Source organism: Notothenia coriiceps, unplaced genomic scaffold, assembly GCF_000735185.1.
Source record: "Notothenia coriiceps isolate Sejong01 unplaced genomic scaffold, NC01 NC01_scaffold00024667, whole genome shotgun sequence".
NCBI classification, from domain to species: Eukaryota; Metazoa; Chordata; class Actinopteri; order Perciformes; family Nototheniidae; genus Notothenia; species Notothenia coriiceps.
The window spans coordinates 6161947-6183575 of NW_011357368.1; the positions used below are offsets into that span (position 1 = coordinate 6161947).

The following is a 21629-nucleotide window of genomic DNA, read 5'->3' on the forward strand; positions in this document are numbered from 1 at the left end:
GGCATATTATGGTGACATGAGCCAGAGCTATAACGGAGAGTTTGTAACGAGTGGTATATTATTAGGTTATTTGTAGGTGCGAGGGGATCCATTATGCTTCTCGTCGTATTGGTGCACCTGTACAGATGTAGTCATGATTCTTCTATTGAGTCGCTGTGCACCTGTAGAAGGTTCAGGATGCTCTCTATGGTCCAACTGTAGATAGAAAAGTCCAGGATCTCACTCTCATTATGGTCGCACCTGTAAGAGAGAGGTCAGTGATCTCATCATAGGGTGCACCTTTTAGAAGGTCAGGTATTCTCTCTAGGGTAGCACCTGTAGAAGGTACAGCAGGATCCTCTCTAGGGGTGCACCTGATAGATAAAGTCATGTGCTCTCGTAATGGTGCACCTCGTAGAAGGTAGGATCTCTCTAGTGGAGGCACTGTAAAAGGATATACAGATGCTCTCTATAATAAAATAATAGATACATTTCATATTTTGGGGGGCGCCTTTCATAACACCCAAAGGGACAGGCTCACAGGGCAATAGGGGCATAATAGGAAACGAGATTAACAGTGGATTTAGTGAGTGAGAATATCAGCACCGGGGTAAGAAAAGACAAACAACAGGAAATTGACTACAAAGAGAGAACACAAAAAGGACACAGGAGTACAGATTATAAAAGAAAATGCCAGTTTGAACAGGTGGGTTTTGAGTTGGGTTTTGAATGTTGTTATGGAATCAGACTGTCGGATGTGTAGTGGCAGGGAGTTCCAGAGTCTGGGAGCCGAGCAGCTGAAAGCTCGAGCACCCATGGTTTTGAGGCGATAGCTTGGGACGGTGAGAAGTTCTACGGATGAAGAGCGGAGGGTGCGGGAGGGGGTGTACTTCGAGCGTCGAGGAGGCTCTCTGGAGGAGCTCTAACTGAGGAGACACTGATGGTTCCTCGATGGTTCCTCCTCCTCCTGCATTTCCGGTAAAGGTGGAGGCGTGACGCACGGCCGGACTTATCTCAGCCAATGACAGCTCTGCATGCATTCCCTGGATATTATTTTAGAAACTGCTTTCATCGCGTTGCGATGTTTCCAGAGAGAACAGCTGTGAGGTCTGTGCAGAAAGCAGAGCATTGTGTATAATATCACTCAGTATAACAGGCCTACTCTCTTTATTTGCTTTAGTTTAGTAGATAGCTACAAACAAAGAGTCAATATTTTTAGTGCTTCACATAATAAAATACACAACGGCTGTAGCCTGATAATATGCTTTAGGAGCTGTAGGTGTGTGTGGTACAGTGTGTAGGTATGTGTGTGTGTTGTACAGTGCGTAGATGCGGCGGACAGACGGGTCTCAGTTGGTTTGGTGTCCTCTGCTTACTTTTAATACTTGTAAATAAGACTTTTGGCCCGTAATTTATTTTCCTCATTGTAGCGACCAGAGAGGAGAGAAGGGGGGGATATATCCAGTCTCTGATTGTGTTACGTTATTATGAGAGTGCACTCATACTTGTTTGATTCTGAAATTGTATATATTATTTATATAAATATATGTGTGTGTGTGTGTGTCCGCATCTTTAGCCTGTTATTGTCTCATTATACCGCACTGTGAATGAATTAAAAGTAAATATATAAGTCATCATGAACACATCTGTCCATCAGACAGAGTGCTGCTGTGCCTCCTGTCATCATTAATGGACGTCTCTTTAAAATGACCGCTCAGAGGAGAGGAGTTCTCATTTCTCTAACCGCCTGCTGCTTCCCCTCCTCTCTCCTCGGTTCCCCTCCTCGGCTCCTCGGCTCGCATCTCCTGTGGGCGGGACTAAGTCTCGAGGATAGGAGTCGAAGAGGGGAGTCGAGGAGAAGAATCTCAGAAACGAGACACGGCCTGTGTGTGTGTTTGTGTGTGTGTGTGTGTGTGTGTGTGTGTTTAGAGTTTACCTGCCACCTTGGTGCGGACCTGCATGTTCTCCAGCAGCACGGCCAGAGGCTCCAGATACTCCGCCGCCCTGCCGGCCTCCACCTCCGTCAGCTTGCTGTTCACCTGACTGAGGCGCTCGTGATACAGCCTGCACACAAACACACACGTTACCATGGCAAATGACTTTGAATGACTTAAAGTTAATAATCTTACAGTCTCAAGATACAAATAATCTATTTCAGTCTCACTGGTCTTTGAGATCGGTGAACTGTTTCTCCAGGTTGGTCATTTCATCCAAACACTCCGTCCTCCTCCGCTCACAGTCCTCCTCGTCCATTTCTGGAACATGATCAAAACACACACACACTTTGACACTGGGAAGCAGTTTAATGAGCGGATAAGGGAGCAAAACATGTCATCAGAGAGTTTTTATTATTTTGTTATGATTTACAATTTTGGTGGCAAAAATCAAATCGAAATTAGATCAAATTCTGAATAAAGTGTTTAAGTTGATGATGTTTTAAAAAAGTTACAATAACTGATTGCAGACGTAAATAAAAGATAATACTTCAGTTCATACACTGAAATAATGTGTATTTCATTAACATTTCTACTGAATAAGAATGTTGTGCTGGTTTCATACGGTTTCAGACTCTCTCACCAGAGCTGTCTCCATCCTCGGAGACGGAGGAGGTGTCGGAGTCCTCCTCCTCGGAGCTGGACGCCTCCTGCTCGTGCTCCTCCACCTCCATCTCCTCGGCCGTGCTCTCCTTCTTCTCCCGGTCCCGGTGCACCGGCATGGCAGCAGCTCCACTCCAGACTGGTAGACAGAGAGAAACAATGTCATTTAGCAGTTTCATAATTCCATTTTTTAAAAAGGCATTCATTACAATTTTCTTTCGCCAGACATGAAAATAGCATTATTTATTTATCTAGGCAGTTGCTCCATTTTAGAATTTGTTTTAATAAAATTGATTCAATATATTTATACAATCGTTAGAAGCTAAAGTCAAAACGTGCGATGACATTTGTATATGTATATAAACACAATAAGGTAGAGTACAAATGTGCACATTGTAGTAAATCATATACAGCATATAACAACATATTACGATAAATACAGTGGTGTATTAGTATTAATGCAGATAAGAATAAGGAACACCTGATTATTGCTCAGATGTACAGTGACAAACTCGTCATGTTAGTGTTGTTTGATGAGCATCATTCCAACACTTAGTTAGATTTGATTTACATGTATTTTTGTATACATTTTTTTGACTCTGTATTAACCATAGACCGTATATATAAAAAGGTATTAACCCTAGGCAGTGATGCAGGGATAGCCACTGACATTTTCTTCCGGTCGAAAGATGCCTGAAAAAAATATATTACATATACATTCCGTCATTTATCTGCATACCTATAATCGATCATGTTGGAAAATAACGTCTTATACGTTGCGCGAAATGCTGTTATCTCAATGAGTATCCCTAAAAACGAGAATGAACCCCTGTTTGTCAGAATCAGAAACGGGTATTGCCAGGTAGGTTTACACATACGAGGAATTTGACTTAATGTCATGGTGCATACATAAAATATACTGTAGATGGCTTTGTCATATTGCTTGAGATAATATATTAAAATATAAACTATGCAAAGCAGTTTTAATTGACTGGGAAATCGGGTTTCCTTTAAATAATAAAAATATACAAGTTAAATACACAATAACAAACGAAAACACATCAGTTAGCATTGCTTTAGCATGTTAGCTATTCAGATAGCAGGCACCTTAGCACGACTTGATACACACACATATTAACAAGGAAGTTGAAAATAAAAAATAAAACCGCAACTCACAATATGGGGTCGTGCAAGACGTTTGCAAGATTGTTTAAATAATTCAAAAATAAGCTTAAAATAACTTATTTTCCCTCGCTCGGTTAGAATGTCACTCGTGTGTCTCAGCTAAGCTAAAAACAAATGTTCGTAGGGCGCTCTTATTTGTGTTGGGAGCTGTAGTCTTATGTCTTGCCAATGTTAACATAACCTAAGTTCTAACAACCTGCCGTGAACTACGTTACCCATCAGCCCTGTACCTTAAGGGGGAAAGCTCGAGCAAAACTTGTCTAAACGCTTTTAAAACGTTACCACTAGTTACATTTAAAACAACCTTTGTTTTAAAAGTATATTGCCGTTTTGTTACAATTATACAGTTATTATTTCGAATAGAGTATGTAAAGTTAGCTTATTGTTGAACTATTATGACGTTTAATTTATCTGGCGTCCATTATTTTGTTTTCCCTCCTGCCTGCTCCGCCATGATGTTTTCGACTGAACAGCAGAGCTAAGTAGCTAACCAGCTAGTTTAGCCTTCAGGCTGCGGACTGTTGTGGAAGGGAGGTGCAATGGATGGATGCTTTGCCCTGCTACGTTTTACATATCTGTTTTAGTATGAACACAATGCGTCTACGTCAATTCACCCGTTGATAAACTCCGCGCTGTGTCGGAGGGCTGCTAGTTCGCAGCGTTAATACATCATCCAGGCGCGAGGGTTTGTCGGTATAGTTACAGATTATCTCGAGCTGTCTGAGCGGCTACACAGCTAGCTTCTCCCTACTATCGCATTCTTGTGTCTCCTGCCCCAGGAATGTTCTCCAAAAAGCCTCATGGGGACGTTAAAAAATCAACACAGAAAGTGTTGGACCCAAAGAAGGACGTGTTGACAAGACTGAAACATCTCAGAATAGTCATAGGTAAGTTACAATAATAATTAAGCAGCTAACAGGTTAGCTTATACCTGCCAATATGGGGATACAGGGAATGCCAAACCAAAACCTCCTCGAAACTCACGGAATTAAAGTTGCCTTACAATGAACAGAGAGGCAGCCTTTATATAACAATATTTAAAACCGGTTCAGATATCTTTTAGTGTATACGCATTAATTCAGCACCACACCTGTAGTTCATTGCATGTAATTTGTTCACTTTTATCCCAAATGTATGATTGTTTTTGCTTGTTATTTCTTCATCAGAACGACTATCCTTGACAGTATTACGTTTTGTGTATACACACTTAAAGTAAATTATGTTTAAAAGTAAATAAGGCTAAGTGTATCCGCTGTCAACTGACTCTATTGAGGTATAGGAGGGTTTAAAGGCGTGCTCCACACCTTGTCTAAGTGACAGCTCTATTAAATTGGCAGGTTTTTTAATTAAGTTTGGCTTATGGTCTCTGTATGGATGAAAATCGGATGTATTGCTTTTATTACCCGGTGATAACATTTGATTATGAAGCTGCCTGCAAAAACATTTAGGTTATTATTCATAATGGCTTGTTGTGATTTCTCCAGGGGCGTGCCTATTTAAAAGTTAGAAATACTGAGCGTTTTAAGATGTGTTACAACACTACACTAATTGTAGCGTTTTGATTGTATGGAATGAAGGAGGTATCGATGGGTATGAATAAGTAATGGTTGTTTGAGTGCCTATGTGATTTATGTGTGTGTACCTTTCACTGGTACACATTTGCTTTCACACATGTACACACCCACACAAACAAACTCTGACCGGAGAGGGGAAACTGCCTCTACGTGTGTGTGTGTGTGTGTGTGTGTGTGTGTGTGTGTGTGTGGGGTGTGCCCCTCTCTGTGCACCAGAGGGAAAACAAGACCTTGATAACAATCACAGAGAAAGACAAACACACTTGCACTCACATTGTTTGAGGAGGTAAAACAACTCGGACAGCTGAACAAAATCTAACAACCCAGTTTTACTTTTCATGGTGCCAGAAGACCATTATAGATAAATGCAAATGGTCACTTAAAATTGTAGCACTGATGAGGAGAACTGAAGCCAGGCCACTTCAGAGAGTTAAAATGACCTGACACAAGAGCCTCTCCTGAAAAATGTTAACCTTTGCCATTTTAGGAAGTGAGCACAAAGAGTGATACTTTTTGAGTAGTTCATACCTGTTCTTAACAAATGTTTGAACAAGAAGCTGTTTCATCCTTTTGCAATCCCTTTGATGCAATCAGGTTATTAAGTAACTGACCCCAAACCCTTTTGGCCCTGCTGCTGCTTGCACAGATATGTTCAGGAAACCATGACTACATGTCTATAGAAGGTTATAATCTAATCATCGTCTAAAAAGAAAGTATTGTTTACAGGCTTTTTCGCCTGGTTTAGAGTTGACCCTACATGTCAACTCCATCACATCACAAAGTCATTTACTTCCATTATGATAAGTCAGAGTTAATGTTTCTGTTCCTACCTGAAGTTTCTGAAGGAACTTGTTTTGCCGAAAAGGGCCTCATTATGCTTTTGGAGTTTCCACTTCCCTGTAGTGTGTTCTATAGGTTTGTGTGCATTTAAATGGTCTGCAAAGGCTAAAATCCCTGTGTTGAGTTTCTCTCCAACACACTCGTGTGGTCGCGTTACAAAAGTCAGTCTGTGGAGAAAAAGAGTACAAGGGCAACCAGTATGGCATAGGACACAGATGGGCTCAGTGTGTGTGTGTGTGTACCTGTGTGTCAGTGCATAGCCTGATGTGTATGGCGTTATATTTGTGCCTCTATCCTGAGCACGCAATGAAACATGTTGAGCATAGAAAATAAGATTGAGCGCACACTTGAACATTTTTGAGCACAGAGAAATATATTTTCTCTCATAAAACTCCTGCTCCGTGCGCAAGCAGACCGCTGCACGCGCTCTCTCTCCCTCGCTCGCTCGACCTCTCCACCCTGTGCGCGCTCAGCTTTGCCTGTGCTCGCTCAAGTTGTCACAGCGTTACAAATGTGCCACGAAACCAACCAATCGGAGAACTCGAGAAGGTCAATTCTGATTGGCTGGTCCAGCACCATGTAGAGAGAAGAGTTGCGACAGCGGAAGTCCAAAATGCTTGATTGTCACGTGGTTCAGAGAGACTCAGAAAGTTCCCGGAAGTTTGTGGCGGGCCATTTGAATCACGATTTGAATGCATTAATAACAGGATAGAAATTCTATCCTGTTATTAATGCATTCAAATCGTGATTCAAATGGCCCGCCACAAACTTCCGGGAACTTTCTGAGTCTCTCTGAACCACGTGACAATCAAGNGTGTGCCTTGGCAGTCTCAGCCCATCATGTATTTTTAGGCAATAGCATAGGTCTCAGATATATAAAAAAATATAAAAAACATGTCTATGAAGTGTTTTGCTCAAAATACCAAACAGATGCCTCATATCCCTCTATTTCACTTCCTGTTTCAAAAGCGCTGATTTGGGGTATAAAGCTTTAAAAAAATAGATTAAAAAAAGGGAGGGGGCTGAGCTCATGCGGGACCCGGCAGCTACTGTCTAAACTAAATACTGCCGTGATGAAACGCCATATCATGGATTATCAAGGATTATTTCTGAAACAATATGGAGCTCAAAGGTTTTCTCTCTTGCCGGTTATACCACCAGGTGGGTTCCTTTTTATTTCCTGCTTCTTCACACACATGCTCTCCAGTACAGGTTAGCTCTGAGTGTTAGCGATGCTAATGTAAACACCCACCATATTACGTCCAAAACAGTCGGGCATTGTTTCTGATAGCAACTTTCTGATAGGGCCGTGGGTCCACATTTCAGATATGACGTCATATCGGACGCAAATCTGGATCAGCTCCGTTGTAGCCCGTTTTTAGAGATTTGGGTACGGAGGAAAAGAGAGAGGGTTTTATTTTCTGACGCTGCGTGAGTTCCCCGACTCACCGGGGACACATGTTTATGTATAAAAGACATCAGAAAGTGCATTTTGCATGATAGGTCCCCTTTAAAGTAGACATGTTTTCCTATCCTCAAAGCAGACCAGTATACCAATACAAAACCAATATGAATGTATTTTTTGGGGGTACTGGGATTGTGTTGGAGGCGGGGGCCCCTTTCATGCCTATAAAATATGTTCAGAAGCTCATAAAGCTAAAGAAAGTATGACTTCCTGGTATAAAAGTACCTGGATCTTTCTTACTTTAGGTCCATAGAATATATGCACTAACATTTCATATAACCCCACCTGCCAGCCACATGACTCTGAAAAATGATCTGATTTACAGACGTCTATCCTAATGTAAATGTAAGGGGGAAAAGTATTTTGGGCACAACAGCATCAGGTGACGGACTAATTTAGTCTCTATATGAAGCCTATGGTAAAAATGTATTCAAAGCTCCCCGCTATTTTTCTGTATCCACTTCTCTTTGTACATCACAGGTTACGTTGGGTGTGCGTGACGCATCGGACATTCGTGCCAGAGATAAATTACATCCAGGTAAAGTATTTTGTTAAATAGCTGCAGTGTTTTGTCTCCTAACCGGGGCCATATGCCATTTCTATGTTTGAAGAGAAAATTCATTATATTCTGCTGCACTCATCCTTATCTCTCAGAGGGTCTTTTACATGGTTTGGTTGGTGAAGACAGAACATAGCAAGTGGAAAAAAACAGACACTAAAATAATCTACACATATAACTTCACTTTCTAACTTTGGTATGGATTCCCCGTCATACATCTCTAGAACACAGAACTGTTTGTACTTCTTGAACTTTGTATTAATAGAAAGAGATTTAAGTTGCTCGGAAAAATGCATAAAAAGGACCGTTTTGGTATTTAATGTAGGCTTTGTGTGAGGAACAAAGGATTCTGCCTGCACTCTGCACCCTGTAGAGACAAGTTGTGAAACCGGACCCCTGATAAACCCCATGGCGTCCCACCTTACAGTCACAGCGCGGCGGCGTGTGGCACTCTGCTCACCTCCTCTGAACCTCAGTCAGACACAAGGTCAGGCCGGGGGTTAAATGGCCGCGTTGGTCCTTGCAAAGTCCGCAGAAAGGATCATTGTCCAGAGGCCAGGGGGGTAGAGGGCAAACAGTGAGGGGTGAAGCAGAGGGACCCCCCGAGCCATAGGAGTCCTCGCTGTGACCCGGGCTGGTAGCCGCCGCCACGTTTCATCTTTTGTGCCGAGTAATTTGGAGGGGTCACGAAGATAAGCAGAGAGCTGACCACCGTTTTAAGTGTTGGTGGTCCGTCTCGCAGAGGAACGTCAAAGTGTGCAGAGGCCAGCGACATACAAGGACTTGTGAAAATAGATGGACGTTGTCTTAAGCCTCACTACGCCCTGTGTATCAGACATAACAAGAGGACAGCTGACATTCCTGACGGCTGCGTGTCTGTCTGTCCCGCGGGCCGATCGGCACAACGTGAAACGCGTAATGTGAAACCTTGTCAATAGATTCGTAGTCATTTGAATTCGCTTATCCTGTTCAGTTTAGTCTGGTTTGCAATGTGATCCCATTTTTTGAAAAAATAACAAATTGCAATTATTTTGACTGAGGGAATTATCTTTTTTTTTTAAGAGGATCCCAAACAAGTCTTGTTGTGGCCGGGACATCTCAACAACTCCACAATAGTTCATTCAGATATTTTCAAATATTTTTCAACAAATATTGCGCTGACTGCGATTTTGATAATGCACTAGTCCATAATGCAATTTGGATAACATTTTGAATAACTGTGCAGCCCTTGTTGTAATCCATGTAGGGCTTTTCCTCGTGCCTTGCAAGTTGCTTTTGTTTTTTTTTTCTTCAAACAAACAGAGCTGATTGAATCAAGAGGAAAAACCGTTAGAGAATTGGTATTTTCTAGGAATTTTCTTGCTAATTTGGTGTGGAATTGTGTATCACTTCACACATAGTAGTTATAAATTACAAGTCAAAAGAAGAGAGAACATGTCTCTGTAATATTAGGAGAAGACAAATTGGAATGAACAAACCCGAGCTGAGCTTTTCCCTCATTCTGTCGCATTAGCTGCTTCAGAAACCATTCCTTTTGACATGTTAGTTCGCCAAGACAGATGATGTGTGTTATCCAATTAAGCGGAAAATCACTGATGTCAGCATTCGAGAAAAATATCAATGTTGAAAATGATGTGACTTATCCGAGTTAACTATAACAATCACAGATATTTTTTTTCCCCTCATTGTTCCATGACAGATCTAGGAAGAATTTACAGTGGATTTCAGAATAAGACACCTATCTGAACACTGACCACTGGAAGGACCTGCACTCATTCACTCTGGACACCCAGCCCCCTGACAGTCAGTCATCAGTCTCCTACCTGAGCTCCCTGCTGAGCTGCTGCTGTGAATACTGAGTCTGCTGAAGCTGAGCCTGGCAGAACATCAGGAAGCTGCCTGAGGCCGAGCCGAGCTGAGGAACAGCAGGGGGCGCTAGAGAGGAGTCTGTCTGCTGGCCATCGATGGACCTCAGGCCCGGCAACGCTTTCTGCACAGCGGATCTGAAGGGGAGAGAGAACAGGATTACAGACAGAGGTATTTAAAAGCCATAAAAAGTGGTGAGAACATTTGTTTTGTATATTTATATTTCTGTACTTAGTCAAGAAACAAAACCAATATAGGTCATATCACCAATATCTTAATCCATTATATTATTTACATCAAAAATAAAACATTGATATGAGCTTTCAAATTGGCGTCAAAAACAAATACCACTGCATTTTTTCATTTGGACAAAAAGGATAGCAATGGCTACATATATCAAAAATCTATCCTTTACTACGACATTTTCAGCTGATATTTCAGATCACACTTTTTTTCTTTTAAATAAATAACTATACTATTCTTGCTTTTGTTCTAAATAATAGTCCAGCAATTTCTAATGTACTCTTTGCCACTGCAATAAATACAAACAGCTTGGTGAGTCCTTCAGTTTGTATAAACTAAATATTCACAGGCTTTTGATTGCGAGTTAAGAGGGTTAAAGGTTTCTCTACCACTGAAGGGTTAGGGGAGTCATTCTGAGTAGACTGGCTTCTGGTCCCTCTGAGGCCACTCCTCGTACATGTTTTCCTGACTACACCGTACATTTTGTCCTCTTAAGTAATCCATACACTTAATACACGTTTAGACAGTCATCTTATATTGTTTTTCTATCCACTTTGGATAAGAGCTGTACCCATGGCATATGTGAGGTACTGGCTGAGTGTGGGGGAGAGGTAACGCTGCTGCCTGGGGCTAAGGATGTTCGAGCAGAGGAATCCCAGCTATCTGCCAGAGAAACCCACTCAGAGCATCCACTGCTGGAACCAAATGTGGCCTGCGTTCAGTGGGAAAATGTGGAGCTGGAAACTCTACAGGACACGGGGGAACAGCAACCCATAAAAACAAAAGCCTTCAGGCTACAACGTCGATTTTCAAAACATTTTGGACAACTTGGTTTTAACAAAATTCATTCCCAGAGCACCATATGCTCTTTATACGCGTCTACTATGTCGCCAGAGGGGGATAAAACATTTCACCAGATCATAATGTATGGGTTTTTTTATATTTGGGGATTCCTTATTGCAGTCTGAATCTGAAGATGGATATCTCAATTTGTTTTATATTAATCCACGGCTGTTAGTGCTGCACAATTAATCAAAATGTATTAGTATGTAGTATAGACTAATGCGCCTTATTGAAATATTTGTTACAGGCAAAATATGTGAAAATATAATTCTGATTGAAGTTATATTGTGCTGCAATCCCTCCCGAAGAAAAACTATATATATAGAAGAAAAAAATATATTATACAGATCACACCTTGATCATTTTTATACATATTTGAGTTATAATGTAAATAATGTTAAAACAATAATAACTCTGGTTCAAATCGCATATAATTATGCAACTGCGTTATCAGTCTAAACAATTGCAATTAGTCATTTGTTCCTAATCAGGCTGCCTTAATGGCCATGATAGATTTAGCAGTGTTGATCCTGATTATTTAAAACACAGCTCAATTTCACTGGAATAATCAATTGTTTCCTGCAGTCTATGTGTCATAACTACCAACTGTATAAAAAGTAGGTATTAAATAAGTGAAATAAATCAAATTGTTTGAGTAACCTTGAAGCCTCAGGTGGTTTATTCTTATTCAAAATGTAACCTCCACTGACAAGAACTGTTTGTGTGCCTTCATCCAAAAAAGCTAATTCCTTGCATGTGGTTACCTAAAGATTCTGATTCTCAAAAATGGAACAAACTATGTTTTTAGGACTTTTTCATTTTCTTCCTTTAGAGTTTTCCCATCTCCACTGACTGGACAAAGACATGAGCGCAGAGTAAGGGGCTGAATGTCAGGGGGATACGGTTTTGATGGGCCCACTTGGTCTCTCCGACACAGATCGGGATTAGATTCCAAGCCTTCGGGCATGTTCTCTGGGAAACCCAAATAGGACCTTTTGATGGCTACATGAGCTCATTGAGGTGTGGAAAGTAATTCAATTGGGGAATGGACGCCACTTAGACACACTTTGGGAGAATGTGGAAATAATTGGAGGCCATCAATTGTTGATGTTTACAATAGGTGATTCCTATTCAATTATTTGGGATACTTTTACTGGTTTCAGTTGAAAACCTCTGCATTTCTTTGACATTTTTTAAGGTCAAAGCATTTTTCTGTATATTTTTTAAGGACTAGCTACATTAAACCAAATAAAGGAGATTTCCTACTTTAACCCTTAGATGCACGAGTGACTGGACCCTACACTCTTCCATAAGTGGGTCAAAAAGGACCCGTAATAGAATAATATGTGTTTTTATGCCATTTTTGTCATTTTGGTTAAGAAAAATCACTTGTATAATATTTTGTATTATATTTTGGTTCACACTAGAAATATTTTATATTGAATTTTTCACTATTTATAATTATAGACATTTATTTTACATTTTGAAAAAAAAACGAAATTCCATAGAAAATGCATGCGGGTCATTTTTGACCCACTTATGGAAGCTTGGAGTAGTAATACGAAAACTACAATTTCTTAAAATGTATAACACTTACATATCAAATTTGAATGGCATGATACCCAAAACATGTTTTTTGAGGAATAGCTGGAATATGAAATAATAAAAAAATTGAATTGCAAAGATACTTCAAGAAAACCACCTCACCGGGTCAAAAAAGACCCACTTATGCATCGAAATTAAATGTCTCGTGATTTACAGAAAAATATAAAAGGCTTGATAAAAATATGCTTTTAATTCAAGTGGTTATCTTACCTTTCACAACTAAGATGGCAGAGGTGGTCAGGCTCTCCACATCAGTGTCAATAACGCAGACATATTTTCCTCCGTGGTTCAGCTGGATGTTACGAACCATTAGATCCCCTGATATACTCTGGAAAGGAATATGATCGTTGAATAAAAAAAATAAGGCTAAGTAAGAGATGCAGTGTTATTTCATCACGTAGATTTTAGCTCTAGGACTTTTGAAACATTTATTATGCTTTCCACAATCGCATAGTCTCCAGGCTGCTGCTGTTTGCATCTCTTCAAACACCAACAACAGACATGGCAGATGTGCTCGGCACAAATAATGCTTTTGGCTGTCCTTCAGGTGCTACCTGACCAACCAGCCCCCCCCCCCCAAACCCCAACAAACAGCTAGTAGCTAGGACACACAAAACAAACACAGTTAATTGGAAAGACAATCCTAATTGCTCTGTAATAACATTATGCTCAAGCAAGATATGAGTATAACACCAAGCAAATATGTTTTAACATACGTTGGATGCATGTTTCGGCCAAGAGAGAACATCAGGAATAATATTAGTATCTATTTAATCTGTTTACGGACATTTCTATTATTTACGGTTGCAAAGCCCTACAATTTCAGAGCATAAGACTGTTGTTTTCTACATTTCCTTATTGTCAACAAATCTCATAAAAAGACTAAAAACCAACAGTGCCCTTGAATGTCTACTTAATACTTAATATCTTTGCTACCCTGTTTGTGCTACTCAGCCCCGAGCTCATTGATTTACACTGAAGACTTTCATTTTTGTTATTTCTTTAAACATCACTGTATATCATTTATTTTTCAAGGCAAGATAATATCCTGTAACAGGCGGACACTGTAGTTAAACTATTGTTCTTCTTTAGTAGAGTTTGCTTCATTTGTTCTGGACTATTTTAAGCTTTGAATTAGCACATTCGGTGCTCTTATGTCTGCTTTATTACCTCCAGCAGTAGTACATTGTATGTGATATTAATCTTAAAAAACAACAGTGCCCATGCTGAGTGTCCCAATTGTAATGAAGAAACAACACACACACAAAAAAGGAATTGTTAGGCTTTAAATCCTGAAACAAATCTTGTTATGTACCCGGTTCCTACAAAATCAATAATTGAGATGAACAGGGCAAAAGCTTTTGTTGCCAAACCAAATTTAGGGTACTAAATAAGACTTTAACACATTTCTACTTATAGCAATATCTTTTAGCTTGGCAACCAAAGACAACCACTGAAAAACTCACTGATCCGAATAAAGGACTACATTCTCATAATGAAATTGTCAGTCCCTTTAAAATATCGACCGTATTAACAAACTTGCATTCAGTATACATTCTTCTCCAGTCACCAAAAGTTGGGTTATTTCATTATATTTCAATAATTTAAACACTTTCAAGGTGTATACAAATGTTTTGGATGAGAATAGAGGTCAAGAACGGTCAATAACTACTTTACTTACTTTTACTTGAGTGAATAAAGAACAAACAAGGCATTCAATAGTAAGATAGTAGGTACTCTATTGCTATTGGAATCAAATGACTGGGTAATGTTTTTTTTACTTTTTTAAACAACACCTAGACCCTGTATAAGGAGCATTTGCTAGGATGAATTCATTGTTGGTTTTGGTCCTTTGGTGGAAGTGACTTTCATTTTTGTGTTAACACATTAACCCATTTTGACCGCGTGGAAATCAACCTACTGAAACCCGACAATTGAAGTGGTCTTTTCACAAAAAAACATGTCAGCCTGTGAAGAGAAGACTGTTGTTCTTTAAACGAGTGGCCTGGGGATGCGCCAGGTATACTTTCTGCTGTCAGAGCAGATTTCATCAGCCCGGTAGTGATCATAGCTCCCAGATGCAGCACCTGCAAAGGAACGCCTGTGGTTCTCCACCTCCACCTCCACCACCTGACACAGAGGAGGCGAGTCGAATGGCACTTCCACGCGGCCACGGGCTGAAGAGACTACCTCTCCTACTCTCTTTTCTTTTCCCAACTTTCCTCTCATCTTCTTTGCATTCGCCTGACAGGGTTTACACGCCACTCTGCCATGTCTGATTCTCTCTCTAATGTCAGCCGCCACCTGGCCAACCTGGGAGCTTATGCTCGAAAGCAAGGTGTCCTACCTTGGCAGGAAGGAAGTGATGAGGCAGATTTGCTTTAATTATGTTAATTAATTCATCAGAAGCTGCTGAGCGGGGGGCTGGTAATCTCTCTGGACAGGGGAAACAGATTCTATAAAAACTATATCTCATTATATTTATGTGCACGGTTCAATGTCATTAGTAATTGCCATTTGCATTCATAAAGATATGTGGCATGTCCACAACACATGAGGACAACCTTTAACACGAACGGCAGGGATTGGACTGCTGGCCTTGGATGATAAATGGCACTGTGTTCAAAGTCATTTCAAGCGTGACAAACTCCGAACAATTTACTTTAACCTTCATCAAAAGGAACACATATCCGACAAAGAGTTGTCATTTGTTATTATATCAGGGAATGAGGATTTCAGATGGACATTTTCTGGTGCCATGCCTGCTGCCGGCTCATTACTCAATTATTTCGGGGCTTACAATTCACAAATAGGTATGCAAATTAAATTAAAGCAGAGGAAGGTGATAAGAACATGTTCTCCCTTGATGAAGGAGAACTGGAAGTTTAAGGGATGAAAAGAATAAAGACAGTAATAAATGAAGACTCTTTGTAGGACTGAAATGGCGTCAAACAATATATCTGACCCTGATTACTGACCCAACAGTGCTGTTCTTTAATGCTTTAACAGGACAGGGTTTGAAGGAATTGAACTGATATGTTTCTGTCTTTTTCTATACTATCCGCTGCTGACCACTGTGAAACCGTTCAAATGGACCAGTCTTGGCAAAACAAATTACTGCTTGGTGTCTAAGGAGACCTAGGCAGGGCAGTAGAGCATAACCTTGCACATAACACAGTATGTCCCAATTAATCCCCAAATAGCCCGAACGTAGCTGTGTTTAATGTTTGTGATGACTCACCCCGCCCACTCTTTCAAAATGATCGCTGTCTCGCTGGAAGTCGATGAGCTGGCCGTTGAATGCCCACGAGAAAGAAACATCCAGAGCTGGATCGCAGGCAATTTGGCAGGGTAACACGATGCTCTCGCCAACAATAATCTCCATGTTAGTAGGCCTCATGGTGATCCTAGTGGGCTCTGGGCAGACAACAGACGACAGAGTACGCATGTTAATATGGCTGCCACGGGAACCTTTAACACCGTCGTGACCTCGGCAACTCCCATCTCACTTCAATTCACGGCTAAATCAAGTCACCATCGTTAAATTACCCACGGATGTGTGCTTTTCCTGATTTTTAATAAGCACTTAAATTCCAGGCCTGTCCATTAGCAACATTTTATGACATATCAGGTTCACACTTTATGTTCGGGCATCAATTTGACGGGACAATGTTTGAAGCGGGATAACAGAGATGGGAGCGCATTCCCACTGGTGGCTATGGTGGATTGGAGGCCTCGTTGTGTGTTGAGGAAAGGTCACAGTAATTAAATTCCATGACATTAAATGGTTCAGCTGTCAGTGTACAAGAAGAATAGAAGCTAATGAGAAAAATAGGTCAGGTGGCTACACACAATAGATTAATCGCGAGGACTACATGGACGTGTTATGTCATAGAAATTATAAATGTGGTGACACGACCTTTAACTAAATCAAGGATAATGTTTTGCTGCTTATTTAAATGCTGTTTTGCATAATTCATACCAGACATTTTAATTTGATAATAACCTTGGTTTTTAACGTTACACATGTAATTTACATGACTATAAATGAGGACATTATCAAGCCATAGATTGGCAAGAAATCATTGACATTTAGTTTTGAATAACGTTTGCTTAACTCCGACCTCGATAAGAATTTTCCAATCATGTCTGTTCAATCAAAACCAGGTACAGTGAGACTGGAAAAGCTTTGGATTCATTTAAAAGCTGAAACTGTGCATAGGGATGTAGAAAGAGTAGACTTGGTATCTCAAAAGAGTAGAGGGTATATATAATATTCGGCTGAATGTCTGCATTACAAAAACAATACTGCTCTTTTGTTTCCTGTTCACCTACATGTTAACAGCTAACTTTTCTCTAGACCTTTAAGCTTCAATCTTTTTTGCAAAGAATATTAATATGGTATAAGAGCACTGCTTAAGCATAATGGGATTTATGCCGCTTTCAAATGCATTCTAAAAGTGAAAGAAAGTTTTGGAATAGGCATATTTATTTTCTGTAGGCAATATTGAAAGCTACAGCCAGAAGCCGGCTAACTTAGCTTGGCAAAAAGATTGGAGAAAGGGCGAACAGCAGCTAGCCTGGCTCCAACAGCAATACAATGTTTATAGGGAGCCTATGTTGGACTATTTCTTTGTTGAGACCCATTTCCTGGTTACAAGCAACACTGAATGACCATTGATATAAATAGTCCAACCCTTAACCCCCCTGAACAAATACTAGCTTAAACGAACATGATATGCTAATAGGTAGGTATGCTAATTTGTTAGCTTCATGGGTGCTAGCAAATTGATTGTGTTAGGCAACTAATGGCAGAGAATACAAATGTTTGTGTACAGACACGCAAGTGGTATTTACATATTCTTCTTCAAGTGCTACTTCATTTGGAGATATTGTCCAAGCTGATATGGTCAACAGTTGTATTTTGGAAGAAATAGAAGGCTTATAATAAAATCTACTAATAAGGCTTGTCATTTGACCTTTTAGACCCAATTGATTGTAAATAACATGAAGCTGCCTTTGTCCTTTCAGTTTGAAATCAAGAACCAATTGTTTCAAGTAACCTTCAACCTTGAAAGGAAAATCTACCCATTGTTATCAGTGTTGATGTGCTTGAATAGAAAGCATAACACAAGCACAGCATAGTTACATCAACAAAGGAGAAAAGACTCACCGGTGATAAGCAGCCTGCCACTTGTGCTTGCGGTCCCAAACTGATTCTTAGCGATGCACGTGTAGATGGCTGCATCCCGTCGGGTAACATTGGCGATCTTTAAAGTCCCGTTGGGAAGCAAAGTAATCCTGAAAAAGGCAGAGCAGATTGTACTGTATGGACTAAGGTGCAGAGTGTACCGTTTGAATTGCATCTGTCTGTATTATTTTTCCATGTGGCAGTTTTTTTTTTTGTATTCTTTTTGTATTCTTGAAAAGATTGAAAGCCTCTGAAGCACTATGACCCTAATGCTGCTTTAAAGCCCCCCACTAAAGCTCAGGAAAATGAAATTCTTTGACGCAGCAGGCAGAGTGACCCATCACCCTCACTCAGTGGCGGGCTAAACGCTGGGACACATTACTAAATGAAGAAATATTTTACAAACAGCAACACTTGAATAACCCAATGAATAAATAAAGTGCGCTTCACAGGCTTTATGTTGCTAAGGTCAGAGAGGAAGCTTTCATGCAGGGAACCCAATATATCTCTATTACTGTATATATGAGAGAAGGCAATTATTGTCTGGCAAAAAAGTACACTGCGTTTATTTTGTGACCAACAAAGAGTGATCAAGACAAAAAGGTACATCAATGAACAGTTAACTTTAGTTGAATTATCATAATCACCATGTATTGGGTTGTCCATTTTTATAATATCAATACATATAATAATGCAACGTGTATACTTGGTAATTGTTTATGTTTGGCAGAGTGCTACGCCATAATTGGTGCGCTTCGCCCAGGTAACTATGTTTGTGTCACTCTTGAAACAAAAGTAAAAATAACTAAATCATATTGTTATTCTGAAGGAAGTCGTGCTTCTTTCCCGTAACTTCGCCAATTATTTGTATTTCTTAAACATATCCAAATAGTTCTGTTTCATAGTGCTTAGTAGAACGGTCACATGAGCACTGCCACTGTTTCATAATGTTAAATACAGTAGAATAGATGTATAGTATGTTGTTTTGGGAGACAGTGTCTATACAATTAAATAAGCAAGGCTCAGATTTACAGCATGACTGCCTGTGAGAAAACACTTCCCATCCAGTGTCTGCATACGTCCAGTGTGCACCTTGAAACACCATGTGGGCTTCACATACAGAGTGCTAAATGTCAGTCAGCTTAGGAATTTTACCAATTTTCTGCAGCTATAGATGCAGCTTCCCATCTGGAGCCTCAGTGTTGTTCTGACAAGACGCTTTGCTTATATTGTTGCTTTCAGACCTCCTTTTGTATAAGCAGTATTGGCAATGTTAAGAATTTCCTCTGTGGGCTGAGATGTCTGTGTTTCTGTTGTTCTTATTCAGTGTGCCCTGTCTGCTTGTGTGTGTGTGTTTGTGTTACAAATTCTCAGTGTGTGTGTGTGTGTGTGTTGAGGATTTAGTCACTGCTGTTCTTCTTCCTCCAATGATGAAAGTTCTGCTTGTGGATTGCTCATAATGTGTCATTTCTTGCCTCTGATATTGTTTGATTTCTTCACCTTTTAATTGGTGCTTGGGTATTGTGTGAAACGCTTTCAGTAGCTCAACAACAAAGAAAATGAAGCACCACTTTCAACCGCTTAAGTGGGGCCTTAAGTTTGCTCATTGGCGGCATAATGTCTGCACAGAGTTTGTAGTCTAGTGAGCTGTCTCTTTGTCTCTATTTAAAAGCTTTTATCTTCAGCATGCCTCCATTTGCTAATCTTGTATGGTCTCAAACATTTCATGCATGCAGTGTGGATATGACCAGCTGGCATCGTCATCCCTCACACCAAGCTATTTGCACACGAGGGAGCACGCAGCATATTAGCCATTTGCAATTTTCTTGGTGGGTGCTCTGCTCTCATTCCCCTCATTAGCCTTCCCTTTTATACAGCTGCACAAAACACCAAATATACTATTCAAACAAGTCGTTTTGCAGTGAATGTGAATAAAAGCTGAGGGATATGCATTTGGGCTTTTATCCTACCTTTCGCTTCTCTGCAGGATCTCATTCCCTTTCTTCCACAGGCTAATTGCTGGGGGTGAGGCCTCGGGCTTGCATTCCAGAGTGACTCCGCTTCCTGAGCGGGCTTTTAGCAGGGCCCTTAATGGACTTTTGGAGAAACTGGGAGGTGAAGCTGTGTGTTGGGGGGGCAGAGAAAGGTGTAAGATTCAAAACTATAAGCAACCTGTACCTTTGCAGATCAGCCGTGCCGTATCGACATCGACTTCCTTTCAGCTCTTAGTGGGAGCGGCTCAAAACCTCAGCGTGAACTCAGTAGAAATGCCTTTTTGGCTCAAGGCTATATGGACCCGCCTGCCACCCCACCCTTCAATGCTTTATCACTTAATCCACCCTCAGCATGCTTCCAACCTGCACAGCTTTTGGCTGTTGCCCACACTCATCATCACATTTTGTCAGCCATTATTTGGACCCCCAAGTGTCATCACATGCATCAGGACAGAAAATGGATTTGTCATCGAGCCAGTCAGTTGGAAGTCATCAAAGCTTTGCAAATAAATCAATAACCCATCTACATGAGAAAGCATGTGCAATGCCGCAAAGTAATGCGTTTGTAGTATCCAAATCAATATGATGAAACGAGCGAAAGTAAAATGAGACACTCCATCAGATTCAGATTTTCTGCTGGCAGAGCCCATAATGACATCAAATGAGTCTGCAGACTGATTGCCGAGGAGATAGCAGGATCCTGGTTCTTATCTTAGGAGATGATCAAACGCACAGTCAGATAAGCAGGACAAAAGCAGAGGGAGGGATGCAATCTTACCTAACACCATTAGTTGGGCACTGGAATAAATAATGCCATGTTTGTTTTCAGCCACACACTGATACATCGCTGAATCGGACAGGTTTAAAGCAGCTATGGAGAGGGCCCCGTTTTCGATTTGTACCCGGCCCTGAGGAGGAAAGAGAGACATCATCTGCATATCCATTGCAAGGCAAACTTATTATGACCAAAAGCGATGCAGCAATTACTGGTGCACCATGAAGGGAGGAGGACAGCAGGAGAGGAGAAAGAGAGAAAAAAAGCATTGTGCCAGTGTTCATCTTGGAATAGGGGAAAAGATGATGAGGCTCTGGTGGAAACTGCTAACCTGCATCTTAGATACACAGAAAAGAAGCAATGTTGACAACAGCACCAGCAGCATATTAAAAAGCCATTTATTTTATCATGACAGCTCCGATGATGACTTGATGATTGATTTTGGCCCAATGAGCTAGTCAGAGATCCGAAAGGCTGCAGCTGGGGAGGCTTCTTATGCTGATATCTTAACCCTCCTATTGTCTTCCTCTCCTCCCCCCCCTTACTTTGGTGTTTGCGGTAAAATTTGACCGGTCCTGTTTCAACTGCTGTTACATTAACACAAAAACCATTAATCATCAACAAATGTCATTTAACATCCTTTCAAACTGTAAATATTGTATCAGACTACCGGTGTACATGAACAACTGCAGTAAATACACAAAGAACATAAATGTAAATATACAGAGAATAGACACTGAACATGTATTGCGTGCGCCAGGTGTGATCCATGTGGGGGGATGGGCACATAAGAGCGGGAAATGTATCAAATTGTTCTGTGTGTGTGTGTGTGTGTGTGTGTGTGTGTGTGTGTGTGTGTGTGTGTGTGTGTGTGTGTGTGTGTGTGTGTGTGTGTGTGTGTGTGTGTGTGTGT

The 21629-nt window shown here is 40.6% G+C and overlaps 2 protein-coding genes across 2 annotated transcripts in view; both read right to left on the bottom strand.

Annotated features, from left to right (window-relative positions):
• Positions 1-1871: 1871 nt before the first annotated feature.
• Positions 1872-4725, bottom strand: LOC104955282 (breast cancer metastasis-suppressor 1-like protein-A). Its single transcript, XM_010782564.1, has 4 exons — positions 3753-4725; positions 2557-2715; positions 2144-2234; positions 1872-2043 (listed from the first exon to the last, which is right to left on the bottom strand). The coding sequence occupies exons 2-4, from the start codon at positions 2693-2695 to the stop codon at positions 1905-1907; spliced, it is 369 nt and encodes a 122-aa protein (XP_010780866.1). The 5' UTR covers positions 2696-2715; positions 3753-4725; the 3' UTR covers positions 1872-1904.
• Positions 4726-8740: 4015 nt separating this feature from the next.
• Positions 8741-21629, bottom strand: part of LOC104955454 (ral GTPase-activating protein subunit alpha-1-like) — a 37875-nt gene continuing 24986 nt past the window's right edge. The window contains 8 exon segments of the mRNA XM_010782781.1: positions 8741-8981; positions 10023-10202; positions 12054-12123; positions 12967-13084; positions 15998-16173; positions 17930-18057; positions 19918-20068; positions 20720-20849. Of these exon segments, the coding sequence (XP_010781083.1) occupies positions 8741-8981; positions 10023-10202; positions 12054-12123; positions 12967-13084; positions 15998-16173; positions 17930-18057; positions 19918-20068; positions 20720-20849 (1194 nt within the window).